Source organism: Orcinus orca, chromosome 5 (assembly GCF_937001465.1).
Source record: "Orcinus orca chromosome 5, mOrcOrc1.1, whole genome shotgun sequence".
NCBI classification, from domain to species: domain Eukaryota; kingdom Metazoa; phylum Chordata; class Mammalia; order Artiodactyla; family Delphinidae; genus Orcinus; species Orcinus orca.
The window spans coordinates 119,258,951-119,274,361 of NC_064563.1; the positions used below are offsets into that span (position 1 = coordinate 119,258,951).

General features: G+C 38.2%; 2 protein-coding genes across 8 annotated transcripts in view; both read right to left on the minus strand.

Annotated features, from left to right (window-relative positions):
* Window positions 1-15,411, minus strand: part of ROBO2 (roundabout guidance receptor 2) — a 1,654,833-nt gene that overhangs the window by 1,056,815 nt on the left and 582,607 nt on the right. The gene's annotated exons all lie outside the window — the stretch shown is intronic.
* Window positions 8,454-10,843, minus strand: LOC101270820 (serine/arginine-rich splicing factor 6-like). The gene is given in 3 exon segments (XM_049710558.1): window positions 8,454-10,393; window positions 10,395-10,579; window positions 10,639-10,843. Coding segments are annotated over 3 exon segments (1,017 nt in total). The 3' UTR covers window positions 8,454-9,766.

Here is a 15,411-nt window from a genome sequence, read left to right on the forward strand (position 1 = left end):
AATAGACTTAAAAATAAACAACTTAGGGACTTCCCTGGTGGCACAGTACTTAAGAATCCACCTGCCAATGCAGGGCACACGGGTTTGAGCCCTGGTCTGGGAAGATGCCACATGCCATGGAGCAACTAAGCCCGTGCCCCACAACTACTGAGCCTGTGCTCTAGAGCCCTTGAGCCACAACTACTGAGCCCACATGCCTAGAGCCCATGCTCCACAACAAGAGAAGCCACTGCAATGAGAAGCCCGAGCACCACAACGAACAGTAGTAGCCCCCGCTCGCCGCAACTAGAGAAAGCCCGTGCACAGCAACGAAGACCCAACACAGCCAAAAATAAATAAATTAATTAATTAAAAAATAAAATAAACAACTTATTGAAAGCATCAAGGATAGAAAGAAGGGTGAGATGATGAGAGAATGTGGAAGCTACACAGGAATGGATAGTGTGTTGGAGAGTTGGAAAACCATAGTAATGGAGGTCACTATGATGATGGCAATGCTAGATCACAGAAACTTGAGATGTGGCCCTGGAGATAGCAGGTGGCTGATACCAACTCTATGTGACTGTGGGCCAGCCACAGGATTTCTCTAGCACTGTTTCTTCATGTCTAAAACAAAGAGTTCAGTATTCTTGGAGGATATTCAGAGAAGAAACAAAGAAGAAAGGCAGAAAACTCAAGGAGTGTTTAATTATCAGAAGATCAGGAAAAAGAGACAAAATTGAAGATAAAATGGGAAAGTGATTTAAAATCCTAGATTTTATTCTGCAAGCAATCGGCAAAAATCACATATAGAAATAAAATTATTGATCATTTAGTCTCCTCCTTCACACACACACACACACACACACACACACACACACACACACACAGGCATACACACAAACCAGGATGCAGTTATGGTAGAATTAGTATATTCTTATCTCCCAGAGTTTTGTAGGGGCTAGAATAGTGTAGGGTGCTTAGACTTGGTCCTCTATAAAATAAAGGGAGACCAAAATATTCCACTGGTAATACTAGCTGTAGTCTAGATACAGAAATAAATAAAGATAATAGGTAGATAGATAGGTATATATATATATATAGATAGATAGATAGATAGATAGATAGGTAGATAGATACTTACATAAGAGAAAGTAAGATGGAACCAAAAAATCTAGGATTTGGCCTCTTAGATTTACTTCTGTCTTCTGAGAGAGGAAAGTAATATGGGCTCTGTCCTCTAGTCTTTATTAGAAATTATTCAATTTAGTTTGTATCAGGATAAAAATAGGAAACAGATTCATGGCAAGAGAAATACATCACTTGGGAATCACTTCTTGAAATTCACTAGTTCAACTTATGCTAATAAGTAATATAGTGAATGTAGCATAAATGGATGAATTGCCCCAGCTAAATGGAGATAGGGCATTTACTAGAATCTTAGTTCAATATGCCATGAACACAAGTTATTTGTCTAAATATATAATATCTTTTGGGTTGTTGGTATTAGAGTGGCTTTTTGCTTGTTATTCCTGCACTTGAAAATGCCGCATAAAATCTATATACTTTTAGAACTCTTTTATAAACAAAAAGGAACTTACCTGATGAGGTTTTTTAGCTTGAAATTTCACTTTTCAAATTAATTTAATTTTTACAATTATAACCTTGATTCTCCTTTCTGGTCAGATCTATTTTATTACATAAGAAAGACACAGAGTGTGACAGACAGACACACATGAGACAACAGTTGGGTTAGGAAACAAGCAATGATGTGAATAATGCCCCAAACTGGATAATTTCAAGGAAAATTCCATTTGGTTCTTGAAGACACAAAATGAGCTGGAGAGAACAGATTTACTTCTATGATTGTTTTATGCTGTACTTGGGCCAATACTGAAATGATTTTACATGCCCCAGGCACATACCAGCTGCTGGAGGTGAGGAGGGAGCTATAACATACTGGATACAGAGGAAAAACTTTATTTTACATATAATCCACAACATAAAATGCCATTCTTAGAGCTGTGTCTGCCTTATGACAAAACAGGTTAATTTCTGCAGTTCAGATGAGTTTAAAAAAAGTAAAAAATAAAATCAAGTTGAATTTTTTTATGCAGAATCGATCACTTCAGTCAAAACTGCTAATTTCAAGGCCACAAGCAGATGCAGATAGAGTCAAAGTAAGAGCAAATTATATTGCCAAGTGGCTTATAAACATTGATCACTTTTCCTAACTCTATAAATAAAAATGAGTTTTACCATATTTGAAATAGCCCCATATAAAGTGACGCAAACATAGAAAGATGGGATTTTTTTTTTTTTTTTTTTTTTTTTTGCGGTATGCGGGCCTCTCACTGTTGTGGCCTCTCCCGTTGCGGAGCACAGGCTCTGGACGCGCAGGCTCAGCGGCCATGGCTCACGGGCCCAGCCGCTCCGCGGCATGTGGGATCTTCCCGGACCGGGGCACGAACCCGTGTCCCCTGCATCGGCAGGCGGACTCTCAACCATTGCGCCACCAGGGAAGCCCGAAAGATGGGATATTTTTAAAGGTCAGTGTCAAAGGAGAAATGCAGACAAAGAAGGTAAAGAAAAATGAAAATACATATATTAAGCTACCATTTCTCTAGTATTTATTATGTGCTGAGTATAGTGCTTATCTATAGACACCTTATTATAAGTCTCAAAATGATGCCCAAATGTAGGTATTATTATTGCTATTTTCCCATCGAGAAAGTTGAGACTTGATGGATTTGAGAAACTTACCTTAAACAAGATACAGAATTGGTAAGTAAAAGCTTTCTAATTTGGACTCAGATATGTCTGCTTTGAAGACTTGCTTCCCCCATTCCTGTCTTTAAAAAAAGAAAAAGAAAAAGAAAGAAAAGGACAGAATGTAATTTTTTCTCTAGTATAGTGGGGACTCTCCTTATCAAAGACAGCAGTCCAGATCTGAAATGTTACATTCTGAACCCTGAAGCTAAAATTCAGACTGACTCTTAAAATTTAAAAGGGTTTATTTATTTACTTAAAAAGATGTGGGCTGCTAGCATCCTGTAATGCAGAATTTTCTTGGGATTGTTTGACTTATATACATTTTAATTGAAAAAAGCAGAGGTTGAGGAGAATTAGAGTCTCCAAGGTCCCCTGGTAGAATAGACCTGGAGTAATATGTAGGTCATATTATCAGTCTGGATCTGGGTTTCCTCCAGTGTAAAATGAGAAATTGGACTCGTTGACTATAGATCCTTCCAGCTATAAAACTCAGTAAATGTAAGCATCCTGATTCCTATCCAGTATTCTTATACTACTCCAACCTATTTATCATGATATTAACATAAATCCTTCTGATGTGCTGGCGATCAATGATCCAGTTCATTGAGAATTGATCAGAACAAATAATGTAAGGGAAAGAGAAGGAACCACTTTACTCTATTGTCACCTGACATGGAGAGGGGCTAAAGATGTATTTATATTGTGATTAAAAAAGATAAAGGATCTCTATTTGAGTTGGTCCTTGGAGTCTGTTGTTAGATTTTTAGGCTTACTTATTTTGGGGATATAAGTTTCTTGATTCTCTCTCCTCCATTCGAATTGTACTGATCTTGTCAAGTGCAACAGTTCATCAGAACACTGGGAAAAGAGAAGGACTGATCCAGATCAAAGATACCAAACTCTAAGCCAGAAACTTTAAGGGGGGAGGGGGGCAGTCTTAAACGGAAACACATACTTGACAATTTGCTTCCTTTTCCCTGTTTCTGTCTTATAGCACTTCTGACAAGGGTATAAAGTCCATGTTTGTCACTTTGGCAGTTTCTAATACCATAACATGCAAATTCCCTGGTACCTAAAAGTGAGAAAGGTAAAATCTAGGACATTTGGCATTTTTAGATGGGCTACAGTGGTAATTGTCTCTTTTAAGATGTCAAGCTAGTCTACTCAACTTACCTCCTGACGGTAGTGTATTTATCCACCTTTAACACTCCACTTCGCTTTGCTTTGTAGCTGTAGCCAAGGAATTTGGCAAGTGGGTATCCTACATTTTAATTCATTCTTGAAACAATCACATCATTCTTTATACCTGTGAAAATGTCTTTAATCTAGATCAGAAGTCAGCAAATTTCTTCCATAAGAGGCCAAACGGGAAGTATTTTCTTCCTTATAGGCTATACCAACTCCGTAGCAACTACTTAAGTCTGCTGTTGTAGTGTGAAAGCAGCCATAACCAGTATGTAAACAATGGGTGTGGCTGTGTTCCAACAAAACTTTATTTACCAAAAACAGACGACAGGTCAGATTTGGCAGTGGGCTGGTGTTTAATGACCCAACTTATCTAGATCCTTGTATTTCTGGCCATCCATTCACTTCATATCTTCAAGCATTGAACCATCGTTATATGTTGAACATAAACAGATATGCAATAAGGTTTTGGAAACCTATTACTTCTGTCTGTCTTGTTCTCTTCTTGATTTACAGTGAAATCCTACTCAGCCTTCTGAGTCCAGATCATATTTCACCTCCTCTGGGGAATTTTTCCAATACCTTCCCCTACCCACTCTCTATTTACATGGCATTTACTTCTTCTTTGTATAGCTATTGCTTCTTAAAAATATTTCACATTGTGTGACATGATGAGATTATATCTCTTTCTTCTTCACCAAATTATAGATTTTTGAGAGAAGGATAAACCAGGGGTACTGGTCCTCGGGTGTTAGGAACCGGGCCGCACAGCAGGAGGTGAGCGGTGGGCTAGCGAGCGAAGCTTCATCTGCAGCTCCCCATTGCTCGCATTACCGCCTGAAACATCCTCCCTGCGCCCCGCCGCCATCCATGGAAACGTCTTCCACGAAACCGGTTCCTGGTGCCAAAAAGGTTGGGGACCGCTGAGATAAATGATAATTCAGCTTTGATCCCTCTGGCCAAGGACTGACTTTAGCTTGTAATTAAGTATTCAGTAAGTGCTTGTTCAGCTGTGTGCATTAGGGAGTTTAAGTTTGTTTTTGTTTTCTACTTTATAAGAGAAGTTGATCTTTTTGAATTCCAAAAAGACATAATGACAAATATTATGTGCTTATTAAAAATAACATTTAGATAAGATGTGAACTGATACCACAGCCATAGAATATATTTTCTTTTTTAACGAACAGGAAATTTGAATAAGTCAATCCATCATATGATCATGGATAAATGACCTTAGTTCCCAGCTTGCCTTGCAGCCAGGTGCTGCCATGTGACTAATTTCTGGCCAATAATATATGTATGAAAAATGTTGTGTGGAACTTCTGGGGTGACTTCTTAATCTTTAAGGTTCTCACAACTAGGCCTGACCTAGTTGTGAGAAGCACCTATCCCGATTTCCTATCTCTCACTATCTTTCTTTCTTTTTGGAATATAGAGATCATAAGTTCCAAGTAGGTATTTTGGAGTAGAAATATCGAAAGTACCTGGGTGACATGCTGGTGTTTCTATACTTCTTATGGATCGTCTTCCTACAAGATTCTTTTATGTACAACTGTTATTTTTGGTCTCTGTTACAGAAGCCTGTCTGATAATATCTAACGAATATAGTGCTATATATTCCATTTAACAGTAAGTGATTTCAACATATTCTAAACCTCACGCCAATGTTTCTTTGCCAAATATAGAAACAAAAGAGGACCTCTCCCCCTCATGACTGATAAAGGACATAAAGATTTAAAAAGAGAGAACTCTCCTTGAAGTGATAAAGAAGATAAACTTCAGGACTTTCCAAAATGACAGTCAGTAACTTTTTATAAAATATAATATTAAGGTTTATTTAAATCTAAATGAGATGTAAAATGTGAACAGAGTACTTTCACATCTCTCTCATAAAACTATTTCCCATTTCAGGCAAAAATTTAGGTATTTGCCATGGCAGGAGAGCAAAATATATGTAGATTGCATAAAACCATTTAGGTATAAGCTTGTTTGACTCCTGGTTCTTTATTTGGCAAGATATGTGACCGCTGGTGCTTTTGTGCCTCCAAGCCTTTTTCAGAAGGATGATCGTGGATCATGATGAGGACAAAAGGGTACCCACTTTAGAAAGCAATGTAGATAAGTGATTTTTAAAGTTAAATACATAATCTCACTAAAAAGGAGTCCTATATTTCTGGTCTCTGTTTCTTTAACTGTGTCAAACACTCACTGTCCCTTTAGAGCAATATTCCCTTTTAAAGCAAGAAGAGAAAACCTAAACTTGACTTGGAGATCAAGCAATACACCAGCTGCCTAATTACCTGCAGGCACTTGCAGACCATTCCAGAATATCATTCTGTCTGGAAAGGTCTCCTCCTAACAACATTTACATTTCTTATGAACACTGTGCTTAGGTCACAATACCTGTTAAATTACAGAAAACTGAGTCTCAGCTCCATCTCTAAAATAAAGGGAATGGAAAATATGATCTCTCAGGTCATTTCTTCTTATAATTTTCTATGATTTTATGATTCTCTGGAGATTCGTTCACCAGGAATTGTTGGGAGAGAGGATTAAAGAAGAAAGAATAGTGCAGAAGAGAATGCTGGTACATTTAAAGTGGAGGGAGAGCCAAGTTCTCAGTCCACTGATACATTGAGAAAAAGCTTATAATCCATCGTATTATTTTATGGTTACCAGCACTCCAATAATGGAAGGAAATCTGCAACTGAATATGAGAATGTGTTGTGGGTCACATTTTGAACTTCAAACTTACGAATGCAATTTTTGTGGACATTTCTTGAAGCTGTGGGAAGGACATAAAAGGGAAGATATTCACCCTCTGTACCTACGTAGCTTCATTCTTGGTATGAGCAATGATGGGTGTGAGCTTGGAGGTAGGATGGGGGAAGGGCACTGGGGGCAGCAGCTGGTAGAGCTGCAAGAGAGCCTTCTGACAGCTCTCTGTTGCTGGTAGAGTCCCAGTTATATGTTCCCGCCACAAAGTATACATTTATGAGCCCAAGTCAAGAATGTAAATTACCACTTCTCACTTTTCATTAAGTTGCACAGAATACCATTCTGATTCTTAGGTATGTAATCTTGTAAAGTTTCAAACGTATTACAGGGAAAACTCCAAACAAACCTACAACTGTTAGATGTCTATATCTAAATGTTCACCATGAGCAGCTTTGTGTATCTTTTTTTCTCTCAGTGAACATTTTATTGAAGTAATAAAGCACAAAGCAGGTTAACAAAGTGGGAGAAAGAAGATACCAAGAGAAAAGATGGTAACAACACAGGAGTGGAATCTTAAGTCACAGGAGCAGGAAGGACTTGAACTGGCCATAAAGGCATTATGGCATGTCAACACGCTATCACGTAAAAGAAAGGGGGATCCAGTTATCATTCACTTCTAGTTTGCTCTCCACCAGCTTAATACTCCATCTAGCCATAGAAGAACATGTGGCAAGTTGTAGAGATGCAGATTCTACTTAAAAGTTAGCAAAGAACTAAACATTTCACTGGTCAAGTGGGCCAGCGTTATACATACAGTGGTTTAGCACGTCCAATGATGTAGGTCCACAGGTGTGGGATAGGAACTAGAATTTTAATAAGTTGGCCTTTGCTGCTAAATTCTTATGGGTGCAGACATTTACCTATACAATTACCCACGGGGGGGCGGGAGGGGCAGCTGACAATGCAAACAAACCTGCCTATTACCACGTGATGGAATATCGACACAAGAAAGCCCAGTTGAAGGATGCTGCATACTTTTAGAAAGCCTAATTTCACACTGTAGTATTCCCCTCCTTCATTTTAAAAGGCTGTGGTTTTAAAAGCTTTTGTTCTTTGCCTGAAAACAAGAGAACTTTGGTCAAAGCAAATTCTTAAAAGTAACTTGTCCTTAAACATAATTTGAAAGGCAGTGGAGGCTTGTTTCCTCATGTAAGTGTCCTAACTTTTGTTCTTTCAAACAGGCAAAACAATGAACTATAATTACAGATACCAGTTTCTTCTCTCAAAATCTGAAGTTTATATTGAAAAAAAAAACCATATTTCCTATGAACATGTAAAAAAAATATATCTAAAGCATTAAAGAAAATAAGGTCTTAGAAGAAGCATCAACCTTTTGGGGCACTATGTTCCTAAGATTAGGCTCTAAGATTTCATAACAGGAAGCCCAGAAATTATTAGAACAAGTCTTTTTACATGAGCAAACACTCCCAGTTACAGTATCATTTTGGCATCTAGATCTTTGACTCAACGTTTTCCATGCAGTCTCAATTTTACTAGGCTTGCCTTCTGGTATCTGAACCTACAAACCAACTCTAGATTATGATGCTTTCTAGGCACACCTGCAGCACAATGAGTGGTACCCGCCACACCCTAACGCTACCCAGCCCTTAACACCTTATATAGAGTGACAGCTCCCAGGAAGATGTTAAAGCTGAGTCAAATAACCTACATCTTGATTTCAGACTAAGATTAATGAGTGCTTTAAATGAAATTACCTTATTTAAAGAATCTGGAGAAAGATATATATATAGATATATATATATAGATATATATATGGTAATTCATTTCTCAAACTGCAATCTCAACTAACTAGGCTTAACGGATGTATGGACTAATTGGTAACCCAGTAACTCCTACAAATTTGCAGTATTATAAAATTTGGTTCCCACAGTATTCATTACCCTTCATGATGAAGTACAAAAGTTTAGGGTTAACCTGTTTAATTTTTTTCCAAGCCAACCACATAAAGTTTTACAAGGATGATCTAATCAATTATCACAGAACCCCACTAACTAAAGGGGACTGATTGTTAGGTGGAATTTTAATTTAATCAGTAACTGATTTATCAAGCGATCTGTTTTAAGTGTCTGTTAAGGATCTTTCAGTAGAAAATGCAATATTTGCTTTTCCATTTTGAATAACACACCAAATTTCTGATCAAAGAAATTTTTACCTAACAAACATTAGAGACCACGGAACCTTATTATAACAAAACACTAATTACAACGACCACTTCCAGAAAGTGGGATTACCAGGCTAGATAAGATCCCAAGAAATAGGAACTATTTTTTGAAGAGTTCAATCAATTTAAGTTTGCAAATGGTTTCATTATTTTAAAAATCTATTAATTTAGGCAAAATTGTATAACAGATCGACTATAAAATCTTTTATTTTTAACTTAACCTGTTTAAGGGGCCAATATGACTTTGGTAAATTTGAATAACAGGACAAAATAATGTTATCCAAATTGAATAATTTATTGCTGGTCTGAGACTTGCCTTGTTTTACACTTAAGTAGAATTTACATTATTTCCACAGATAGCAGATAATCAATATTTAAAGGAATTTAAGAGTGACCTATTCAATAAGGCAGTCATCTTGGTAGCAAACTTTTATTGAAATCTTACATAACTCAAGCTTTATAAAAAGCCAACATAATTGGAAATTGGGTTCTCCCTCTAAAGCCCTAAGTGTTCAAAGCTTGAAACGGTTAATTTAAAATTAAGCAAACAAATATAACAATGACAGAAACCGCTGCAGCAGATCCTGCTGAAATACTTTAAAAAAACAAACAAAACTAAATTAGCTTAATCTTTACAAAAGTTATTTTAGCTCAAAAGCTATAAAATCAAAGTTATCTTAATTCTACAAAGGGAGAGGATCTTTGACCTCATCTTTTTCATCAAATTTGGCTACAAATCCAATTTTTGTATGCCCCTTTTTTCGGGAGATTCTTCTTGCAGAAGAGGCCCAGTACAAACGTGGAAGAGTAACTGCCTAAGCAAGTAGGAAAGTGTTCTGTAATAGTGTGCAAAGAATGCAGAGTTGTGGGTTAATTTCTGGAGCTCAATCTGGATCGTGACCTTGACTTTGAATGAGATCTAGAACGGGATCTTGAAGCTCTTTTTGGTGGAGGGGACACAGAACGGGCCTTTGGGGGTGAATTGGAATGAGACTGGCTCCTTGATCTAGGTTTTGACTTTACATCACCTTCCCCATTTTCTTTGGGGGAACGAGATGGAGAACGAGACCTGCTTCGAGACTTCTCATATTCATCCTTCGATCTGCTCCGAGAGCGCAAACGGGAGCCTCGATCAGACTTAGGTTTAGATTTGCTTTTTGATCTAGATTTCCTGCCTTTTGAACGAGAACGTGATCGACCTTTGCTCCGAGACCTGGACCGGGAGCAACTTTCTGAGATACTTCGAGATCTACTGCGGCTGCTCCTACGACTTCTACTTCGTGACCTTCTTCTAGTCCATGACCTTGATCTGCTTCCAGAATAAGACCGCCTGTGGCTTGTTCGTGGTTTATCTTCCATTAGTCTAATATTTCTCCCATTGATTTCTGTACCGTCCAGCTTATCCAAAGTACGCTTCATGTCCGAGTAGGAGCGAAACTCACTGACGCCTTCATTTGTGCGTTCTTCGTGATCATCCGCATAGGTTACTTCACCTGCTCTGTCTCATGAAATCCTTTAAATCTCGCCAACTGCAAAGACTAGAAAGGTGTTCTACAATAAGCCTGAATTCTGCGCGTACAGGTGGTCCAGATTCACTTCTGCCAGAGGTTCTCCGACTGCCGTATCCGCCTCCACCACTGCGGCTTCCGTAGCTGTAGCCGCCACGCTCGCGGCGCGGCCCCCAGCGTGCTCCACGATCACGTGCTCCACGATCACGTGCTCCACGATCACGTGCTCCACCATCACGTGCTCCACCATCACGTGCTCGCCGCAGAGCTCCCTGCCGTTCAGCCCATACACGGCATTGTCGCCACGGTCTTCGAACTCCACAAAGACATACCCCTTTTTAAGGTCTATTTCGAGAAGGCGGCCATAGCCACTGAAAAAGCGCTGGATATCCTTCTCCCGGATGTTGTAGCTCGGGCGTCCTATGTGGACACGTGGCATCTCCATGGCGGGCGAGGGGCCCGAGGGTCGGCTGTCGAATGGCGGACCGCAGAGGCAGAAGCCGCGGGGCAGGGGTGGGGACGGCGAGAACCCGGACACGCACCTCCCGCCGCAGCGGTGGCCGGGTCCAGCCGCATGATCAGCTTTGTGTATTTTTGACTTTTCACTTTCTTTGTTGCCTTGTGGCTCTCAGCACCGCACACTGTCGGTCAATTTAAAACCTGTAAGTGCATCTGAGAGTAAATTGGACATAATGAATAATCAAGAAACTGCACGTGTTCCTTTGGAGACATTTTAGTTTTTCTGCAAGTTACAGTTGGCACAAATTGTGTTCACTGCAAAAGAGAAGGGAATGAATGTTTGACGGAAAGGAATTACCTGTTCACTTGTTAACTTTTCGTAGAGTTCAACCATATTAAGGAAAACACTTATTTCTTACTCATCGTATTCTTAACACATAACATAGTATCTGACACAGAATAGGTATGTAATAAATATTTTTAGCGGTTTTTAAGTAAAGGAGCAAAGAAAAGCTTAGGTTTTATGTGAAAAGATATAAAAGAGAGATCAAAAACAATGTGTGTATATTTGGTTGGATAAGCTGAAAATCCCCAGTATCCAGCTTTGTTTTGAAAAAAAAAAAGAAGTAGTCCAGGTTCTGTTTTTGTTTGTTTTTGTTTGGTGATTGCAAACAAAGGCAATATATTAAGGAGTGAAATAATAAACACACCAATTTCTTAAAGTCAAAATAGCCCCAAGAATATGGAAACAAATCAAGTGGACTTCAAGCATCATTTTTTCCCTTTCATCTGAACACTTTGTTGAATTGCAGAGAATTAGAAAGTCACAGAGGGGAAAGTCGGAAGGTATGAAGAAACCAAATTTTAAACTGAGTTAAAAGAAGAACTATAATTAGCCACAAATTAAGGAAAACTACTGACTTGAACACTCCAGATTAGAAATAGTTGACATCAAAGGATGTAGATCAACTAGTAAGAGTGTTTATTTTCAAACAGAAGGTCAGGGAAGAGCAATTTTGAAATAAGGTAGAAATGAACAACCATGAGAAGAGAGAGAAAAGGTCGAATTTAGGTGCTTTCATCCGTATCACTGTCTTAGGAAAAAAATGCAAAATAATAACACCACCTCTGACTTGTGTGTGTGTCTGAGACTGAGGGCTGATCTGTGCTGTCATTAGTCAGCTGTTGCTATGGAAAACCACTGAGGAAAAGAGAAAAAAGGAAGGTTAATAGTGCGTCCCAATATTCATCTATCTGCCCCCTGGGTTTTCTCAGTAATAAGCAAAAGAAAATTTTAAAATATTCCCTTCCTGAAGGAGAATACAGTCCATATGTCAATCTGACGGTAAAGAAACTGAGTTGGAGGTAAGATTTCAAGGAAAATTGACACTCAGAAGAACTGTATGGAGGGTTACAGAAAAAGAAAAAAGACTTAAAAGAATAAAATGACTTTCCAAAGGCATCAACAAAAATCATCTATGATTTTTCAATAATAGAGATTAAAAGGCCAATGATAGCATCTCTTCAACAGTGTATTTAATATCTTAATTTCTAACATTGTACAAATGACATTTTCCAAATGAATATTTATTGGGATAATGAGGAACATCTTGACACACTAATGAAACGCAATTACTAGGCTTTTCTGCAGACCCAGCTGAATGAAGAACGATTCTTAGCTGCTCTGTGAATTTTACCAGTTTATTCTCAGTCTGGGATTGCATCTTATGCAAAGCTGAAGGTTGAGGAGGTGAGGAGAGGTTCAGGTGAGCCCAAGGCTACAGGGGAGAGTCTTAACTGTGACTGAGTGCCTGTAAAACTTGGCCCCAACCTGATCAAACTTCTAGACATAACTCCCAGTTTATAGAAAATATAGGAAATAGAGAAACATGTTAGATGATACCATGAAGATGGAATGATCAAACTCTAGAGTGTGGGGAATAATAGGACAAAGGACACAAATTTGTCAACAAATAAATTGAAATTAAAAAAAAAAGAGAAAAGAAAACTAATAAACTAAAAGAGACTGTGACATACCAAAAAACTGCAATGAGAAAACCATGTTAAATACTAATTCAAATAAATCAATTCTAATAAAACATTTATGAGACATCTGGTGAAATTTGAACACTAAGTATTTGATTACCTTAAGACATGATTGTTAATATTTTTAGGAATGTTAATGATATTATGTTTCAAAAAGTTTTTACATTCTGAAATTTTTAAGGATAGAATGATATGATGTCTGGGAATTGTTCCAACATTACCTGAAGTGGAGCTAAAGTGGGTATGATTACAGATGAAATAAGGTTGGCGCAGTTTGATAGTTGTTTAAGCTGGGTAATGGGAACATGGAGTTTATTACACTAACCTCTCTCTCCTTTTTTTACATCTTTCAAATTTAAAAAAATGAAAACATCAGTGAGAGCTATAAAGATGAAATTAAATAACAAAGAAATTCACTCCATGACATAAAATTATATTAAAACATTTGAACCATTTTTAATTTTTCTAGTTTTCCCATTTTAAATTATGCAAAATAACTTGACCATTTGTTACTTCATTTTAAGGGAGGCAAAGTTTGAGAATGGAAAACTGGAGAGTTGTGCAATCAGAGTTCAAAGAGAAGTTAAAATCATGGAGTTTGCCTTCCCACCATGTGTTTTAAATTTCTATTAATATAAAATTCGTATTTCTTATCATAGCTTAGAAGGAGTTCTGATCTACCTCTAGTTACTGCACAAATTGCCAGAAAAATTGATCTTCCCTGATCATCCTTTCTAACTCCTTTGTCAGGCTTTATTTTTCCTCCTAGCACTTATCCCTAAATTAAATTATGTGTGTGTATTTCTTTTTTTTTTTTAATTTTTTTAATACCTTATTGTTCCCTTTTAAAAATTTTATTTATTTATTTTTGGCTGTGTTGGGTCTTTGCTGCTGTGCACGGGCTTTCTCTAGCTGTGGCGAGTAGAAACCACTCTTCGTTGCGGTGTGCGGGCCTCTCATTGCAGTGGCTTCTCTTGTTGTGGAGCACGGGCTCTGGGCACACAGGCTTCAGCAGTTGTAGCACGCAGGCTCAGTAGTTGTGGTTCACGGGCTCAGCCGCTCCGTGGCATGTGGGATCTTCCCGGACCAGGGCTTGAACCCGTGTCTCCTGCATTGGTAGGCGGATTCCCAACCACTGTGCCACCAGGGAAGCCCTGTGTGTGTATTTCTGTTCATTGGTTTCCTTATTCTCTCTCTAGAATGTAACATTCATGATGACAGTATTTTGCTTTGTTCATGACTAACCCTAGCATTTAGAACAAGGGTTAGCCCATATTAGGCACTGAATAAATACTTGCTGCAAATGAATTCTGAAATCCAAACACATGTATTTATGACAGATAGTTACCTGGGCTTTGTTAGAATTATTTTTGTGATAGGGAGCTCACAACTTCATGGAGCATGCATTCCATTGCTGGACAGCAGCCATTGTTGGAAAGTGCTGCTTCCTGTATTAGGCTGAATGTTTCTTCTACTTTTCACTCACTGCTCTTAATTCTCCCTTCAGGTGCTGTATGAACATTGCTACCATCTGTATTGAATAAGGATGAGCTCCTTACCTCAGTGAACATTTGGCCAAAGGTGTCCTCTTGCTTGGAGTGCATACTAGTGTTTATTTGGGACCCATAAACAGTTATCACCCAAAGTCAAGCTGTCATTCTGGAGTGCTGCCAGAACCAGGTCTGGTGTCCATTGAATCTCTTTCACTTTCTCTCTCTCTCTCTCTCTCTGTTTCCACTGCATCAGGGGTGGGTAAAATTTTTCTGCAAACCCTTGGAACAGAAGGGGTATGATTGAATCTCATTTCCCAGAGAGTAGAGGTCTCCACCCTTGAAAGTCATATGTTTAACAGAAGGAGCCCTAAGATGACACCACTTTGGCCCACTTCTTTTTTTCTTTGAGAAAAGCTACCCTTACTACAAAGGCAACTTCCCTTCTAAGGATAAAATGGTGACTTTCTGATACCAATCTCATTAGGGACAGAAATAAAACAAAACAAAAACCCAGCTCACCATATGGACTTCGTATATGACTTCAATATGGGCCTTAACAGAAAAACTATAGCTTGTTCATATATACATCGCCTTATATCCACTCTATAAAATAAAAGGGCCATTTGTCTCCATGGGTGAAGAATCCAGACAGGACTAAGATGACTGGGATTAGAAATATGCCACTAACTTACTATGTTAGTAAAATCAGAGCAATGTAATAAACAGGAATTCCTAAAGAGGGTTCGTATCAACAATACATTTTAGAAAAAAAAATATTGACATGTTTGCTTTCTAATACACTGTCAGAATATTTGGAACTTTCCAGAATGTGTGGAGGAATGATATCCCATCAAGTTTTCTGAGTGGTGGAAGAATAGATTTGCTTCGCCAACTTGTTACATAAGAAAAACATATGTCAACCCAAGGGTACTCTGAGATTACTGCATTTGTACTAAAATAAATAGATGAATGATGATTTGAATATTTCTAAAGCACAGATATACATGTT